This window comes from Rhopalosiphum padi, chromosome 1, assembly GCF_020882245.1.
Source record: "Rhopalosiphum padi isolate XX-2018 chromosome 1, ASM2088224v1, whole genome shotgun sequence".
Classification (NCBI taxonomy): domain Eukaryota; kingdom Metazoa; phylum Arthropoda; class Insecta; order Hemiptera; family Aphididae; genus Rhopalosiphum; species Rhopalosiphum padi.
This window is the reverse complement of record NC_083597.1, coordinates 27393762-27413859: the sequence shown is the minus strand read 5'-3', so window position 1 is coordinate 27413859 and position 20098 is coordinate 27393762. Positions and strand designations below refer to the sequence as shown.

Here is a 20098-nt window from a genome sequence, read left to right as displayed (position 1 = left end):
GATGATTATCTTAAAATCAATACTATTGCGGTTTAAGATGACGTTTAAATTATTTTTTTTTCATTTTACTTTCATATACATTATTATTATCGGGTTTGTTCTGATATTTAGATACTAAAAGTACATGCAATATATATTGTATATAACTATAGCTGTGATCAAATATCATCATCATATTTCCATTAGTTATAAGTAGTTGCTAGTTATAGTACTTACTCAAGTAGATAAATAAAAATGTCCAAACATTTTTATGTCTTTATTACAATGCGTATATGATTTTTAAAAAGAAGTTACTCATACTCAATTACATTTGATCGTTCATTAACCTCAACTTCTAGATCCACTGACAACTAAAGTATATTAAATGCATCTACGTATATATATCTATAGAAATGAGTAAGGTATATAATAAAATATATTTATTTTTTATTTTTATTATAATATTAAAGTATAAAATGTAAGTAATTTAAATTAATTTAAATGCGTGTTAATTGTTTGGTAGGTACTTACACCGAATTTAAAATACAGGTAACTCTAATAATTTATAGTATTTCTAAATGCAATGATTTTTTTTTTTTATTAAACTCGCTGGTAAGAACTTGATTATGTTTAGGTAATATTAACCTTTATATGAGCATGGCATTTTGAAATACAATACGCTTGCAATTGAATAAGCTCCGACATTATGAAATTTAAAAAAAGTCACACAACTATACAAAACATCATCATTAAAATAATTTAAAAATCTAATAAAATACAGAAAATTGCTAAGTGTTAAGCAGGTGTATAATAATATGGTTAGGTTTACAAACTAAACTCGTCGTAAAAAATCATTGTTTAATTTAAAATAAATATTTTCTATGGAGTTTATACCAATTAAAGGTAAATATATTAGTGATTTTGTAATTTTTGTAATGTCTATTATTTATTTTATTGTACATTTTGATTGAAATTTGAATATATTTTAAACAGGATAGAGCCATTATTTTATGGATATTTCTTAAGATTGAACCAGTGGGGGATTTAAGGGTTAAAAATATTAAAATAAAGTCGACAAATACATAAGAGGGGCGTACAACATTATCAGTAACAAACTTGCACTTATTATACAAAATTTGCTTCGATTGCGAGAAATAATGAATAACCAATATCATTTTTATGGTAACAAATCTTTAAATTAAAAAATAAAACAAAATTAATAATAAGTATGTACATACAATTAAATAAAAAAATTATATTTGAGAACCTCTACGAGATTTAGCCTTAGAAAACTTATTGATAAGATCGTATCAATGTGTTTTTATACTACTTCATATTCAATTGAAAGTAAGGCTAAATTGGTTGTTCGATTTTGAACTATAGTTGAACGAAGATATTTTTTTAATTTTCTTAGTATACCTACTCATAAAGTCATAACTCATAAGTCATAGTTCTTTCAACATTCACACTTCCAATGGGCAATGTTAAAAATATTTTTTAAAGAGTTTCCATTAGGAGCAATACATCAGACAATAAATGTTTAATAATAAATGCCAAATAACTTAATATATCATCTGTGCTTTTTGATTCTTTTGAATCTATGAAATTAGTACGCAGTAGTGTCGATTATATTATAATAATTATAAATAATGCTATTTGATCAATGGTAGTTATAATGTACAATAAATTGGATTTACGTATATAAGTTATTACTTTATTAGTTCAATATTTTCTACTTTTGAAGAATTCCTATATATTTAAATTATTTTATTATTAAAACAATGGTAAATTAATATTGCAGTTTGCAATATACATATTACTTTTTAGTCAAAATTAACTTTATGATTTAGGGTGGCACAATTTAGGAGGGGCTCTGTCGGTATTTGCAGACTATACGATTGTTAAATCCACCACTGGATTGAACACATTTTTGTTATTGTTTTAGCATAGGTCTCTATATCTTCATCTCTACAATGTATATAGAAATGTATGTATATAAAATTTAATGTATGGATACAAAGATATGTAAATCGACTATATCGACACATCGCCGTTCATCGTCCAATAAATTTATTTTATTTTGTTAAATACAACTGTGAAATTCGTACAATTTGGTAATAATGCACAATAATACAATTTTACCGTCAATAAACACCGTACAAAATCGTATTTTACCCGTAAATTTGTGTAATTTAAAAAATGATAGTAAAAAAATGTATAATTATTTATAACTACGAGAAAAGTACGTCAATTATAAATATTGAAAAACTCGATTTTACACGTTTATCGATGGTATTTATCTCTTTTAACCTGTATGTCTAGGTAAAAAAATATCAATGATGTGTACACATATTATAAACATGGTTTTTGTGTTTATTAGGTACTGAATATATCCTGTACAAAATTAACGGTCTTCTAGTATATGTATATAGAAAACAATATCATTAACCATACAGTTTAAAATTAAATACTTAATATATTATACTATTATTACTACCTCATTATAAATTTCTTTATGAATTAAAAACGAAATACGGTTTTTTAAGCACTATGATTTTGATTCTAGTCTTTAGTATAATATTAAATGTATAATCTTGTTTCGATTTATACATATGACTGATATATACTCGTTCCGGTGAGTTAATACATAATGACGTTTTAAAGTACGGAAAAATTGTGTATAATTATAAATATTAGATATTTTATATTGCACAGCGTGTCGAATACAATTTTATTAGGTATTATATATTATTTCTATATACTATTATATACCTTAAATATACTATACAGTATACATATTAAACTATTATATCCTATTCATATTTATAATTTAGAGAGATTATAGAGATAATAATATCATCTATAATATTTTGTAGATATATCATAATATTATAATAATTAATACATAATATATCAATAATTATTTATAAAAATATTCAAATATATATTATTTACTATCATTTCAATAATAAAATTATCAAATCGGTTTTCTAATGAAAATATTTGAATATATCACGTTCATAACATTTTCTAGAAACACGCATATGTACTAACACTGCAGGTTATTGAATTTCTTTGACTATTATACGCAGTTTAAGTATATCATTATTGGAAAATTAACCCATAAAAAAAACCAGTAGTCGGTGTCTTGGTTTCAAGCGTATTAAATCATTAATACTATATATATATATTGTATATAATATATATTACATACATAAATATATACCAATTGAATGCTAAATAATACATCGCGCGTGTGCAGCTTGCATTCTTCGTATACTTAGCGAGTTCATATAATTGGCAAACGTTAATTATTAATAACTGGAAAAGAAAGCTGACAATTTGTATTCGTTTGGAACGCGCAACAAGTGTGCGTATTAAACGTGTATACAATAATCATTGTATATTGGTATTATCGTGTAAGATTCGTTAACGAACGAATCGATCAAGAAATATTTTTTAAAGTGCGACCGTTAAAAAGTTTATCCCGAACGGTCCGAACAGCGTATATGTTGCAACTTGTAGATAGCAGATGGGCATATCGTTTTTCTGTCGGGGCATTATATAAGTATAACTACAATGTTTGTCGTAGGTACCAAAAAATATTTCAACCTAATAAAGTCGTATAGTTTATTCTCTCCGTGGTGTGTGAATCACATAACTGGAAGCTTAACGCGCACGGCATTGACGGTCACAACTTGTACGGAACAAATGTATCTATATAATAGGTATATAGGTAATATCTTATACATATAGTGGAGAAAAAAAAGAAAAAAAAACATAATACAGAATATACGTATATTACAGTCATTGCTCAATATAGGGAGCACACGAAAACCAGTTGTGTGTGTTTCATTCAAAACCAACGGTACACCAGTTTAGGTAACCAGTAAAGCACGTGACTTGAACCGCCTGCTTATGACCTCACAAGAAGGAGGAGATCAACCCTATGTCCATTGACTAACCTAACCGAAGACAATGGTCACAAAATTTAATTATCAACATACCACTGATGGAACATATCTGGTATATTATGTTTCTATGTGACCGTTATTGTTGCGATTATCGGGATATCACGTGATTTGCAGTGGCCGATAATATCTCAAAATGGCTATATTAAAATAACGTAATTTTATAATAATATGATTGTTGAACATTATTACCGTTGTCTCTACAATATATAGTAATACTTATATAAATTATATATATATATATGTATTATATAATTGAATGTAATTGTCATCGTCTGCGTGTGACTACTTCAGTGAACGACTACAGACGATTTTTGTCGAGATATTATTTTATCGTGAAACCGTCCCAATAACCGTTTCGCGAAACAAAAGACAGACAATTGCGCGTGTGTACTACATAATATGGTACGCACGAAATATACAGTCGAGCGTAATTATTATTGTTTTAATACGTTATTCGCCGTTGATTGGTTGGGGGGAGGATGGCAGAGAGACGACCTAAACTATGATAATTATGATAAAGCATATATATATATGGGTATTATCGAGTTAAAAAGTTAAAGGTAAGTTACTTTAACTTTATAAAGCGAGTTACTTTGTATTAATGACTTCAAATATTAATAATTATTTAAAATTTGTTCCATGATATGCAGTTATTACTAACCCACATAGCAAAATAAAATTTTCAAAATATTTTATTTTGTTCATCATAATATTTTAAAATATTTTAGTTAGATTTTATTTCAAATATATGGTGATCAAATATTTTGAAGATAACTCGACAATATTTTCAATTAAATATTTTACAATAAACCTTACACAAATATTTTGAAAATATTAATTTTTTCAAATTGCTATGCGGGAATCAGTTGATTCATTTTATATTTATCAAGTTAATTTTTTTAGTATGACTTCTGTTAAAAGAGCCAACATAAAGAGCCTTCCTTTCTGTTATTTTTTCTGTTGACTACTTTTGTATGTAATGTTTATATTTGAATACATTTTATTATATACAATTTTATTAAATTTGCTTAGTATGTGTTTTAGCATTGGTTCTAAATATTTAGTGAGACAAATAAGTTAACTTATTTAGCTTTGTATATTAATATATATATATATATATATATATATATATATATATAGATGTGTATGTGTAATGTAGAATAATATATTTTATTTGTGTATAAATTTATAACGGTATGATACGACGGACGATCTAGACAAGCGGGCACGAAAATAATAATATAATTCAATATTGTGACTGCGCTGATGGATAGATTTACGAATAGGCACACATCGTATTATATATTATTTAGCGTACGGTTGGTGGTAAGACCTATAATAGTTCATATATCTATATATTATTATTATCTATACCTACCATCAAACCGTAGAAGTATTGAATATCGCGGCGTAATCGGTTGTTCGAAATCAGATATCATCTTATTATATTATTACTATTAGTATAACTATATGTATCATAGAAAAGCAATGGCGAAGAGGAAACGAGTGCCGAGCGAACAATAACGCCTGGGCGTATATAACCTGCCGAATGATATAGTGTAATTATATTATTAAAACTCGCCGTGTCCTAGAACTTGAAAAAAACCAGTAATATAAAAAAAAAAATATTTATGTAAATTTAGATATTATGTATTTATGTTAAACGTCGTCCGCCTGTTTTTTCCTACCTACCACTGCTGTTTTATAAAACAATATTATTACGCTATTTTAATGGGACGCGTCTCGTTTCACGGACATACCTACCAGTTTCAAAAGTTATTAAGTGCGTGTATGCGCAGATGAGCTCGTCCACACACAAATATTATATATATACGCGCGTGTTAGGGTCCTTCGGTTGGCGTGTCAGTGGCGTGTGTGTCTTTGACCCGGCGTGACATTTCGACTATTTGGCGCAAGACCTACCTACTCGCGGAAAACATCGCCGGGTCGCGCTTGACGGTGGCGCACCGTTGTTTACACAAAACAACGTATAATAATTATTATAACGGGCGATTTCGGTTAATATTCTGCCCGGAAATGTTATATTTTAATATAATATAGTGATAGACCCGTTTTTATTCCATGCCCAAAATACGTACTTACGGTGAAAAAAAATCCGTCCCGAAAACGCATATGACTATATTATATTCACTCACTATAATATGAAAGCGGGTATATAATATACATTAACAGGTCGTATACCTTATACCTATAAATATACCCATATACATATAAATCCAGTATACCTACCCATATTATTATTATATATGTATATATATATATCAACTGATATAATTGATTGTTATAAAACAAAATACTCCGAATAAAATTCTGTTTCTGAATATGAAATAAAAAATGTATGTTGTCATTCAAAAAAGTAAAATACTTTAACAATTATTAACTTAAATTAGGTAATATTAAAAAAAAATATTAAAAGATATAATTTAAAAAAAAAATGTTATATTTTTATTTTCAAAAACTATGTTTTCTAAAATAATGAGTGTTTTATGTTAAATGGATCACTCCGTATATACATTATATGTCCGATGTATGTGTAATGCATGTGGCGTGTACACCAATTATAGAATCTAGATGACTAGATAATAAATACCTATGTAGGAACTTATTATATATAGTGTACCTATACTATACAGAGTACAATATTATATTAGATCCATCTCTAAATGTATTATACGTGACTTATTTTTCGCAATCAGCTAAAAATAGCTAATAAACTAAAAGCTAAAAGTTTTTTAACACAACGAATTTTAGTATGCGTATTAGAAGCAAATTTACAACAATACCCTTTTGATTTCTCTGAATAAATTATTTATGTATATCTATGTATTATTCACTTTAAAAAGTAAAAATTATCTTATCTATATATTTTTTTTAGTGAAAAGGTTTCTGTTTTACTACCATTAAGTTGCAGGTAGACTAGCCTCTCCGATTTGCTCAAACAGTCTATTCATTATTTATATATGATCTTATTATTATTTATTGTACTTAGTAAATATAATTTTGTGAATTAAAGTTGTACGTAAAATATTATTCAATAATCAGTAATCACCATTGATTTTGACATTTTGTATAAAAATACTTTGTTTTAAAATAAAAAATATTATTCACATAATTATTATTCTAAATTAACTTAAAAAATATTGTTTTGATGGTGGATAAGTCCCCATAAGTCTGGGCTCTCTCGATCTTCACCTCATCTGATACTGATCAAAAGATGATTTTCAAACGGGAGTAGTAAACTGAGTCTAATAGAAATAATAGAAATATTGAAAACAAGTTTGAATTTCTTAACTTATTTTATTTAAATCCTTATGAAAACTTTAAACATATTTTTTCAACATTTAGTTGTTTAAATTAAATTTGTTGAAAATGAACGTTTTAACAACTTATTTTTGGTAGTTACATTTGTCATTTTTATATATTCAAATACTAATCAAACATTTTCAGATAAATAAATGGAAAAAGTTGTTTGTATGATTTTTTTTTTATAAGTGTTTAAATGTTCAACCCGATTTCAATACATTATAAAAATTCATGAATTTAACAGCTTAATTTTTGTGCCTAAGTATAAAAAATGTAATATAATATTTTTCATAAGTTGATACTACATAAAAAAAAAAAAAAGAAATGTGCATTTTAATAAACTATGGGTGTCAACAGTGACAATAATTGTCCACTATCCTTAACAATTTCCGGTTGTTAATTGACCTAGATTCATAAAAAAAGTTTCATTTCATAATATATTATTTATTTTAGTATTAATATTAATATTTTGAAGCTTCCAAGGTATTCGGTGAAGTAAAAATCTAATGACCCTATTGAGAGTCCATGTGATATATCTTGAAGGTTAATCGTTCTACCCTTCAACCCAAGTCCTATTTCGCTGTATTACATTTCTCGAAAACACACATATCTTTGGTTTATTTTACATGTATACAACAATAATATGTTGTAAAAGCCTTGAGATCCTCAGTATATTCCCTGTAGTACTGCGATGTATAAGGTACCTTTATACATACGACACGCTGCAGTCGTGCGACGTTTCGGTTTGATAATAATGTATATATAATAATATAATATTGTCCTTTTTAAAACAACAACAACAACAACAACGACAACGAAATAATAATAAATCGTGCACTTGAAGGTAACGGTTGATGATAAGTATGGCATCGATATTAATGCACACACGATGATATTATAATTTAATAATATAATATATATATTACATCATATGGGTACTTACAGAAAATGTGAGGATCCACCAAGCGGTCCATGCTGCGGCAGTCTTGTCGCCCATCTCTAGCATCATTCTGCAAACAAAATAAAAATAACGAAAATCAAGAATAACGTTTAGAGGCAGCAGCATAGGTATAATCATCGTGATAATATATTATCGCTATTATATTTTTTTTTTTTAAATGGCACAACCGTCAAACGGACAGCTGAGCGTGAGCGCTGCACGAGGCGGCGGCGATGGTATAATGTATTATAGATACACGTGCGCGCACATAATATACCTAGTAATATCCACCTATCCACGTATACTGTGGTTATTATACTGGTAAATCTACGTGAGTGAATAATATAAAATATATTGTTTTATATTATAATATGATATTATGTGTTGAATACATTTAGATTTTAGGGTTACTACATTTTAAGAATTTTATGTTTATGAAATATAGAGTTAATTTGAAAAATGAAAAAAACGTAAATTAAAAAAAAACACCAAAAAATGTTTGAATATTGATAATTTAGTTATACTTAGAACGATATAGAATATTATTAAAAATATATTTATTGCACGAAATTAAGATAGACCGTTAATGATCTGGAAGTATTCTATATACATTTATAATAAAAAATGTAAATACAATTACATAAATTCATAACGTTAAGTCACAAACTCATAAATCATAATGTTATAATATAATTTGACTATTTTAAGACTAAAATAAAAAATGGTTGATGTTTGATTTTATGTCTATATTATTTGGCATATGTAACTTATTATTGTTTGATAATTATTTTAAATTATAATATATGTAAAAAAATTATAATAGTGCTATTATCAGTTGTTATAATGTGGGTAGTTATACTTTATACTAATATTCAAAAACTCAATAGGTACTGAAATACATTTATATAAGCAAGAAACCTTAACGCCTTGTTTTCATTCAAAAATTATACTAACAAAAAGTAGAGAGTTAAAGACCAAATTGATGGATGAGATAACTAATTACTATAATTTACAACTTATAACAAAGCTAATTTCCAAATCACGACGTTGACATAAATCATTCATTAACAATGTTTACTATTTGTAATAACTATAATCTATACTATAATCATCTATATCAGATTAAGTATGAAAAAAAAAACGTTCATCGGTATAATTGACATTTTCAATTTCGAAATATATCAAATTCCAATCCCTAAATATATTCATTGCATTTCATCATCATTCGCTCGCACTCACTTACAAATATTATAACAGTGTGTACAATACAATACGACGTGTCCACAATAAAAGTAATAATAATAATATAATACGCGGCCGTACCGTCGCGCGCGGATTTGTTGCACTCGTTAAAAACAGATAATCGTAAAAACCGTGAGCTCGCGCGGCCGGTCATTTCGACGGCCGCGACAGTGACGGCGACGACGACGCGGACGACGACGATTGTTTCCCCTCGTCCCGTGACAGTCCGCCACGCCGTGGTCGGTCGCCGTGCCGAGTATATATTATTATTATTACCTATAAACATATTATGAGGTACAGCCGCGCGAGCCGTACAGGTTAGACGACGGCGGCGGCTGCGGCGGATATGGCGCGCGAGACGTTTTTAACTGTAAAAGAGATAAAAGAAATAAAAAAAAATAATAATAATAATAATAATAAATGTATATATATATAGAAAAAAATCGCGTAGACGTTATGGGTCGGAAGTGGCGGCGGCGGTGGCGGAGGGTATTCACACGACACTGACACCTGCGCGCGTACGGTGCTCGAGCGCGGGGGACGGGGCCGGCGGGGATGGCGACAGCCGTAATACGTGCCATCAGTACGTAATTAAGTCCGTGTCCAGCCCGTCTGCAGTGCTGCATATACACCGCTCGTTCCCGGAATCGTTTGCACGACGATATTATAACCGCGAGCTCGCGGTTTTTTTTTCCTATTTTTTTTTTTTTATATAATTATTTTTTTTTCATTTCTATATAACAACGTTCATAATATAATAATAATATATATATATATATAAAAACTACTGACAAACCCTATTGGTTAGTGGTTGAGAATTATTTATTTTCCCTATTTTTATGTATACTTCTACAACACATACAATATACGCGCGTATTATATATTCTATACATATGTAGGTAGGTTAGGCTAGGTTAGGTGGTCAAGTTAGGTTAGGTTATAATACGAATCTATTCACCGTTCTATCGTAAAATTTAATAATATGCGTCAAGAGATATATTATATCGAGATAGAACCACGCGCGGAAAACCACGTCCGGCCAAAGTCATTTACAAATTACAAAATACACATAAGTACCTACTACCTAGGTATATTATATACGTATATATATAATATTGTGCTCGCACTCTCAGCACTGTTACACGCATAAATGCATATATTATTGTTATGGGACGCGGTATATATTAATATATTTTACATAATTTATACTCGTTGACGATCGCCCCAACCAATATAATATGTTTATTAAATAACCTAACATACCACGGACGCACACATTAGATACCCATAGGTAATTAATATAAATTAAGTATTAACCAACCAAACGGACGTTGAACATCGTCGGATATTTATGGTGTCCACATATGAGCTATATATCATAATTTGTGTATGTATGGGTGTATACGACAGTGGACAACCCGCAGTCGTCTAGCACTTAGTACATTTTTACTACGGATCAGTGCCAATTTTTCCCTATAGATTTATATTCAGATTTTACGATCGTTAATATTATATACCCATGTTAATTTATTCCAAGAATTTTCGTTTAAACAGTTTGTATAATCTAATATGTATCATACTAATACATCGAATTTGTTACGAATGATTTTACGCTAATATACGCAGTATTATAATTCTAATAGAAAGCGACTCAAAGCGACTTGTCCAGAAAACTACTGGCAATATTATATTATAGGTTAAGTAAGGAACAAACGTATCTTATTAATTAATTTTATGTTTTTGTACTGTATTCTACGGATATAAGTGTATAAACTATAAATAATACTTAATTTGTGTTTAATATGTATATAATACGACAATTGAATTTTTGAATATATCGAATTAATCACCCAAAATGAACTTTTCATACTACTATAATAATTACCTAATAAGTTTATAAAAAATATTAATCATTATTATATTGCTCATTGATTAAGTGATAAATTATTATTGAATATCATTGTAGTTATAAATCTATAAAACTAATTGTTTCATACTTTCATGTTTGTATTAAGGTAAGTATTTTTGCTTATACAATTTTCATTAATGTTAACGTGAAAATATATGAATTTTTTTAGAAACAAAATATCGTAAAAAAATAATTCTGTTAAATATCCCATGAATACTGAAAACGAGATTTCGATCAAATTACTACTTATCTAATGAAAATTTGAATAAAATGTTTAATATTAAAGATATATATGTTTGGCACTTTTTTGTCTTTAAAACTCGTTTTATTTAATCGAGGACTGCAAATTAGGAATATAGTTTTTAACAAGATATATTTAAAAAAATAGTATATTATATAATCAATATTGTATGATTTGAATGTAATATACAATGTACCTACCTATAAATGTTATTTAACATTAATTTTTTTTTATTTTTATTAAAACGTTTTTCACGTTTATACAGATTAGAGTAGGTTAACTTTGTGCGGCCGTGTCGGAATTTGTGTGAATAAAAAAATGTGAGAATAATATATCAAAGTACGCTTTGAATGAGCGTATACCAATGTCTGAGTGATTTTTAGAGCATAAATGTTTATATTATTCCGTATTGTCCATATAAACCATATATAGAGTATATTCTAGGCCAACAAATCTGCCCACGCTCATCTCGGCCTTATTATACAATACGAAAACCTAATAATTAATCAGTTTGATTTTTTCCGTGCACAAAACGACATGACGTAGGCCACCAAGCACAATAATACGTATTATGTATGTCAGACAAGTATCTACGTTTAGAAATCACCGCACACCTTATTGATTCCGCAGTAGAAACAATTGTCGATAATTTGATTTTTACAACATGTGTCCGTTCCGCGGATATATATTTATAACGGGCCTAGTTAAGACGTTGCAAGAAGCGTCGATATAATTAATCTAACATCGATACTCCGTTGTAACAATGTGTGTAAACCACACATACATATATTATAACTGTCCAGAAGTCAATATCATAACTTTTCGATCGCCTTGGCTGACATTCGGCGGGTAGCGAAATTGTTTACTCATCACGTGGGTAGCATACATTATGTAGGTGATTGATCATACGGAAACGTAGTATTATATTATGATATTATACGAGCGGAGCGTGTATGATTTGCAAACAGACAAACAGCGTGTTATAACTCGAAAATGGAAAACGAAATAAAACGGTTGGCCATAAAACCACATTTATCAATTATCATTATAATACCGCCGGGATAGGAGGTCGTCAGGTTATTTTTAGTCTTTTACAACTGTGGGCTGCGGTAGTTTTGAGATCGTCTAATATTATTTTATTTTATTGCAACATAACAACGTACCTCGTCAGAACCTCATTCGCGGAAATAACTCGATAACGCGCGCGCGGTCTGCAACTCGCAGTCAATGGATCGGCCGTATATCCGGTATATGCCGTGTCGCAAATAGTTGCTATTATGTAGGAACCTGCAATGTATAATAATATGTGCATCGCTGACGTGGTGCAGGAGACATATGGGCGTATTATTATTATTGTTTTTATGTCCGTCATCGTGTATACCTACAACAATCTTTCTGTCGTGTGATTTACTTTCGTTGACCGCCGATGTCTGCCGTGAAAAATTAAATTAATGGTTTGGCCAGAAAAAAAGAGAAGAAGACCAATAATAATAATACGTCTGTGCAGCGACGAAGGAACTCGTGTATGATAAGGACGAAGACATATTATATAGTACGAGAAGAACTGAGGAAACGAGGAACGGGTTTTCGCGCAGCCTCCGTTTTAAGCGCTTCGGATAAATTATTAAATCCGCTAAAGATTCTCGGAAAAAAAAACGATGTGCGTGCGGAAACGAGTCGCTCTTCACAAGGCGTGTCGCGCGATAATGCAGTGTGCGGCATCAATGAGAAGCATTTATCCTGCAAAAAAAGAAAACGATACATATGTGCACGTGTATAGGATATAATACTTATAGGTAGGTAAGGTATATATCCAGATAATATAATATGAGGACTTTATTTTTTTTCCGTCGACAAATTATGGTTTTCTTTGACGATAATATTTTTATTTTGTCATTCATTTTAATCGGATTATACGTATACTGACACATCAATACGCGATATCGGATATACCTGTCTTCTATATATATATAATACACGTATACATAAGCATTGTTTATTTCGTTTCGTTTTTCATTTGTGCGGCGTATCGACCTACTTTCAGTGGTCGTATGTATACGCTGTACATGATGTGTATGATGTACGCGTATAGAGCTCCCGTCGGTCGGTATCGGTCGGTCGGTCCGTAGTCGGCCGCACAAATCGCGCACAGCAGCGGCAGGTCCCCATTGTTCGCCCGTGGGCTCATTGTCAGATCCGTCCTGGATTTAATGGATTTTAACATTGCTGTCACGTCGCGACAATGCGCCTGTTTAATAATAACAATAATACATAGTACCTAGTATGGCTTATATACATGTATAAATGTATATACGCGAGTTTGATCCAGCCGGACGTAGAATCGTGCTGCGAGACCGTCAGGCGCGGAGTCGGCACACGAAAAGTACGTGTGTAGACACATAACTTATATACCTATACACTAACCTACACTACATATTATAATGAAAACACGCGTGTTACGTTCATGTAAATTTATATATGAACACGAATAAAATCGGTGTGAGAATAAGCAGGACACGGCCGAGATTATGTTTTTGGAAGGCTCTCGTTCGATTTTAGATTTTGTGATTGGAATGATATTGATATGATTATAGTTAATGAATTAGTTTTACAGTGATTTGAATAGATAATTTTTAACCTCGACGTGCTTACCGCCCACCTTTGTTTTTGGTATACAACGAAACACAGTGAGTAAATTGTTATACTCTATTTTATGAGTTTGCTACGTAACAACTGTCGGAAAGACGGTCCAGTTTACGACGCATAATAATATTATATAATGTTCATCGCCCGAAAGTTGATTGATGAATGGTTAGAACAATAGTTATAATCTCCCTTTCCAATATCCGGATATATCTACATCGCGAAATAAGTTAAATTTCCGGCCGAGCATCGTGGTAAAGTTGTGCTTCCGCCTTCCGGCAGTGATGTATAATGGTTTAACTGTGCGACTGCAGGTGACGTCATACCAACAGCACGCGTGTTTGTAACACTAGACACATACATATTATAATATTATTTGGAAAGCGTGCCCATCAGTCGGTCAAATTCCGGACATTCTTAAAATCAGTATCGGACCTGTTATGAATTTCAAATTAACTGGCGGCTGTGGACCGTCTAAAGTTCTTGCGCGTGCGTTCTTGCGCGCCCATGAGCTATATGCAGCACCGGGCGTGTGCTGCACATAATATTATAATGTGGTGGTGTGCGTGGGGCACATTGCGATCGGGAAGGGGGCCCCGGGGCTGACATTATCAAACCTGTCTGATGTCCTAACCGGATTATAGGAGACAGCATTTTTTTTATTTATTTTTTTTTTACCAAATCCGAAAATACCTAAACTCCCCACCGGAACTCTTATTAATAGACGGATAATACTTATTTTCTTCTCTCATGTATATTTCGTCGTCACCGTCGAATATAATACCTATACATACTACATACATGTTTATATACAAATTCAATTGGACAATTTAATGCTAAGGTACAATCTCTCCATGATCACTTTTTTTTCCACTCAACATACCACACATTCTATAGTTTTCTACGCCTTATTTTTCTAGCCATGCACCTATAATGTTGACAACAACAACAACAACAAAAATGAAAATCGTTCACGTCGAGTGAGGTATGAGTTTTATTCATTCATTTTACGTATTGAACTCACAGAACCATATAATATTAGATTATTCTACATGTATATATTGTCGGAAATAATTAGTCGAAGCGTATTAAATATTATAGAAATTACGCGCTTTATGCTCTGAAAACATCTCACCGGACACGTGTGTGCGTGTCTGCGAGTGTAAGTAAGCGCGCGCATATGTATGACTAATAAGTGGACTCGGAAATGATTACAAGACTGGCAGAAAGTTTTGTGCGTACGGGTTACCGCTGGCTGGTTGTAGGTATTATAGCGAACGTACATAATACATGGTCGATTTTTTCTTTCGTATATTTTTCGTCGGCGTGCACCTACACGCCTCAGGCGGATCAGGTAAGTTGATTTAGGTCAGGTGGCACACACACAAACATACATACGTACAGTGGCGATCGAGATGGTGAGGAGCGGCAGCGGCAACGAGTGCGGCGGCAGTGGGAGAATTATTGGCCTACGAAAGCGTCGCGGGGCGCGCGAGTCTGTATGGCGATCACCGCGGCGGGAGCATCTATAGCCTTGACCCAACGGCATTCTACAACCCGTGAGCCGGCCCGGGCCGGAAGAGAGGTGACCACAGACAGGGCATCGACTCTCTGCACGCACACACACATATACTCACACACACACACACACACACATACACACGCGCAAACATACACGCTCACACACACAATGCTGACGATACATACGCTATATAGAGTTTTCCCACGGCGCGGCGCACCCTTCAAGAAGACGTGAAGCATGATATACCTGCGCCACAGCTGCTATACAGGTGTACATGGTGGGAGATATTATGAGTTTGGCAAACTATTAAAAACTCGTTTTTCTTTGCTTATGAATTCCGCCGTTATTATTGCAAAGCGACAAAATATTACGGCTATTGTTGTTATTCATTATTTTCCATATTATCAAATGCACACGCGTGATGCCAAATAAGCGACAGCAATAATATAATATTGGGTACTGATAATATAAGCCCCTAACTCACGGAGGTTATAGTTGTTGTTAATTACGTCTATTTAAATCCATTATTTTAGATGCAAGGTGGTAAAATAAGTGTTTTATCTTGTAGGAATGGAAAATATAAAAATTACAATCGCTCGCAATCGTCGAATATGTATATACAACTCAAATGCCTGGAATTAGGGGGGGAGGTGCTCTAATGCACTCGCAGGACGTCATTTTATCCGATAGAAATTGTGTGTATAATTTTATATGACGTTTCAATAGTGTACAGAGTAGTAGTAGTACTACTACTACTACTACTACTACTACTACTACTACTACTACTACTACTACTACTACTACTACTAACGAGGTTCACGCAATTGACTTGTAATTTGTAAATAAAATATTAAGTGTAATGACCGTATATACTCTGATACACGAAGTGGGTTGGATCGTATATGTGTGGCTAACCGCAATGGTCAATTTAGAAGGATTAACTATAATATAACATAATGGTTTGTCGTTCGAGGTTTGCTGAAATTTAAGTTTAAAAGCGCTGTAGCGTGTACACTACATTATTTCCTCGTTAATCCGTTTGTTTCCGATGATACGCTTTGATATCGATCGATAATATATTTTAACGAGTTTCGACGTCGCTGCAACAGTATTCAAATAACTGGATAATTTACATAATATACGAAAACGATATTGTTGTGGATTTATTATGCGAGTTCGAATATTATTTATTATTGTGAAATAAAGTTTCATATTTTTGATTTCGTTTCAATTTTGGATATAAGTATGCACCGATAAGTAATACCGTGAGAGTTTATAAACATAATACATAATATTATGTGGGTGGTAATGGAAATGCATTTATGATCATTGAAACCGCAGTCAATTAACCAGTATTGCTATACAGCGTAAATCACATAAATCATAAACTCACACTATATAACTTTAAGTCGTGTTCTAATAATAATAATAATAATAAAATATATCCGTGTTATTCGAATCGCTGTAGTAGATATCTGGCAACGCGTTACTACAGAGTACAGAGATTACAAACGTGTAACGGAATGCGTATACAATAAAAGTAACACGCCAATTAGTCGTGTGTCTATTAGTGGCCGGTATATCGTGTGTATATAATATAATTTAATATAATATATGATATTACGATACCGACGCAACAGTTTTACTAGTGGGTATCCAATGTAGTTCGGAGAAGAGCACACGATATTTTGCGATTTTATACAGTACTGTAATGATATTATTGTAATGCAATTGGAAAGAAAATATTAACAATTTATTGTCCTGCGGCGAACGAAACGTACGCTGCAGAGTGAAACCTCGCGATGCACACACGGTAGGCGTACAATATATGTATATAGTATACATAGTTATGGGAGTATTGTGATGATAATAAAATAATTATTAAATATAACGGGACCGCAAAATTTGTCCGGTCTTCTTGAAATCGTGTGCGGTATTTATCCAAAAATAGAGAGCGACAAAAATTGGTCCTTGACTGTTGTGGTTTCAACTGTCGGGGGAGGTGACCGCGGTCAACGTGATTGATGTGAAACGAGATTAGGAAATTTCTGAAAATCGTACTGTAAGTTGATTAAACAGTGGTCCTTCATCGGTGCCCCCAAACAGACAATCGTCACGTGGTGTTAAACAGTAGTTGAAAATTATCGGTATCTACGATATACGCACCGCGCGGCGTCAACGTATAAAGCATTGAGAATCAAGAAAAATATATAGACGGAACGAGGTCGCGAAAGTTACAGTCGGGCAGGATGAATCGAAAACAACGTTAAACGAGAAGACGAAAATCGGCGTGCGATAATAAATAATATGTTATTAATGTTAACCGTGGTTTACCGCGCGTACCTAGATCATATTATTTATAATGTCGTGTTTGCGCAGTAGTCCGACCCGTCGGGCTCAGCTTACGTTTCGTATACCTGTATAACATCTATAGGAACACACCGCCCTTCTTTCGGACATGTGCAAATATATATTATTATTATCATCATCGTCATCATCAAACGTATGTTAGATTATAGATTTATCATCGTGAGCCAGAGGCCTCAAAAAACCGTACTTTTGTGCCGGACTCGAGGGCACCCCCCATTTAACGGCAGTGGCTGTGGATGAGGGGGTACTCTAATACAACTCACTCACTCTCTCTCTCTCTCTTTGCAGTATATAATATCTATAGATCTGTACACATCTATAATAAACATATACTATATATTATTATAAACGACGTGTGCCCGGCGGCCGCGATAATTGATGACGTAGCTCCGCCGCGATCAATGATTTTTGTTTTATATTTTCTAACTATTGTTTCACTCGTAGCCAACGAATTACCTGTCTATATATTATCTATTACAGGGTTCGTTTTACTTATCATAATAATGTAGGTTTACGATAATATATAATGTATTATATAATGTGTTTTCGGCAACACCGACGATTTGTCAACTTACGATTCAAGCCGGTAGTACAGTTACGACGACGGTGTTGACGTCGGTGATATCGTATCCGGTGTGTAAGCGGTATAAGCAGCGACAAACTCTAACGAAGCTGATTTCTGTGCCTCGATCAAACGTTTATTCGGCCACCGAAAACGATCATATTCCTTGTGTCACGTGTGCAGTGTATCGGCTTTTCGTTTAGTGGTTTTCCGCACGTCGCCGGTCGCACATTACTGGCGCGTGTGTGGGCTGCGGCTGCGATGACAAACACACGGAAAGCGCCCCGGAAGACCGCAGGAGGGAAAAAATCGAAACGATCCCGAAATCGCGCGCCCGACGCGGTGGATGTCGATGACGAAAAATCGGAACCCCAACAGAAAAAATTTCTCGTGCACTGCGCGGAATTTCCTATATACCTAAATTATTATGTAATAAATCGATAGTGCGGATCGTTTTTCGTAGACGGCAAATCGATAGTTATATATTTATAATTACATACAATACACGTCAGTGCAGTATTTACGCGTACGTACAATATAATATTACTGTGGTAGCAGCGCGGACACCTGTGCGGCGCACGTATTTCGTAGACCCGCGGAGACACACTACTTACTACCGGCCGCCGGTTCTTTGGCGTAACCGACCGGCCGACGCGACGCTGCCGGGAGACCGGGACCGCGACCACGGGCGGCGGCGCGTACGTCCGTCGCCGTAGCCACCAGTAAACGGATGACGGGTAGGGGAACCGGTCCTCGCGGGAAACTGGAACCGCTACCAACCGCAATTCACGGGAATATAGCGGCACCTTTGATAATAGCATGTCTGCACACGCAGCCCGGACGACTGCATTTTTTCCCCTTCGTTCTTTTATTTATCTTATTTTTTTAACTCATCCGTTTTGAGCAGTATTTATCTCGCGACATACACACGCAAGTACCTATACGTATAATATATTATATATATATGTATGTCCTCGCTGGAGTATCGTCCGGTCTACATACTATATAGCTCTTTGATCTATTATTTATCGGATTCCAATAACTTAATTTATATTAAATCGCGTGCGCGATTCGCAGATGATTTATTATTATGATATATGTATATATCATAGTATGTGGGATCGTCGAAACGATTGGAGGTACCTACCGAAGTATTTGTCGAAACACACAGAAGAACATCCGTCCCACAATTAATGTAATGGATCCACCTACAAATAAAATGTTTAATACATTAAGTACCTACCTATAGGTATCTATATAATATATCGACTAATTTCTAAAAATAGACTTTTAACCTGTATAATAAGTTACGTGATGGTTACAAATTAATGTTCCTATGTAATATACTGCGGTACTTAATCGTCTAATATATGCTACCTAACAGTAAACTGA

At 32.8% G+C, this 20098-nt stretch overlaps 1 protein-coding gene across 1 annotated transcript in view; it reads right to left on the bottom strand.

Annotated features, from left to right (window-relative positions):
• LOC132923873 (uncharacterized) overlaps window positions 1–19384 on the bottom strand; it is a 28016-nt gene extending 8632 nt beyond the window's left edge. The window contains exons 1-2 of the mRNA XM_060987856.1: window positions 18720–19384; window positions 8221–8287 (exon numbers count right to left, since the gene is read on the bottom strand). Of these exons, the coding sequence (XP_060843839.1) occupies window positions 8221–8286 (66 nt within the window). The 5' untranslated portion in view covers window position 8287; window positions 18720–19384. The remainder of the gene's footprint in view (window positions 1–8220; window positions 8288–18719) is intronic.
• Window positions 19385–20098: the final 714 nt, after the last annotated feature.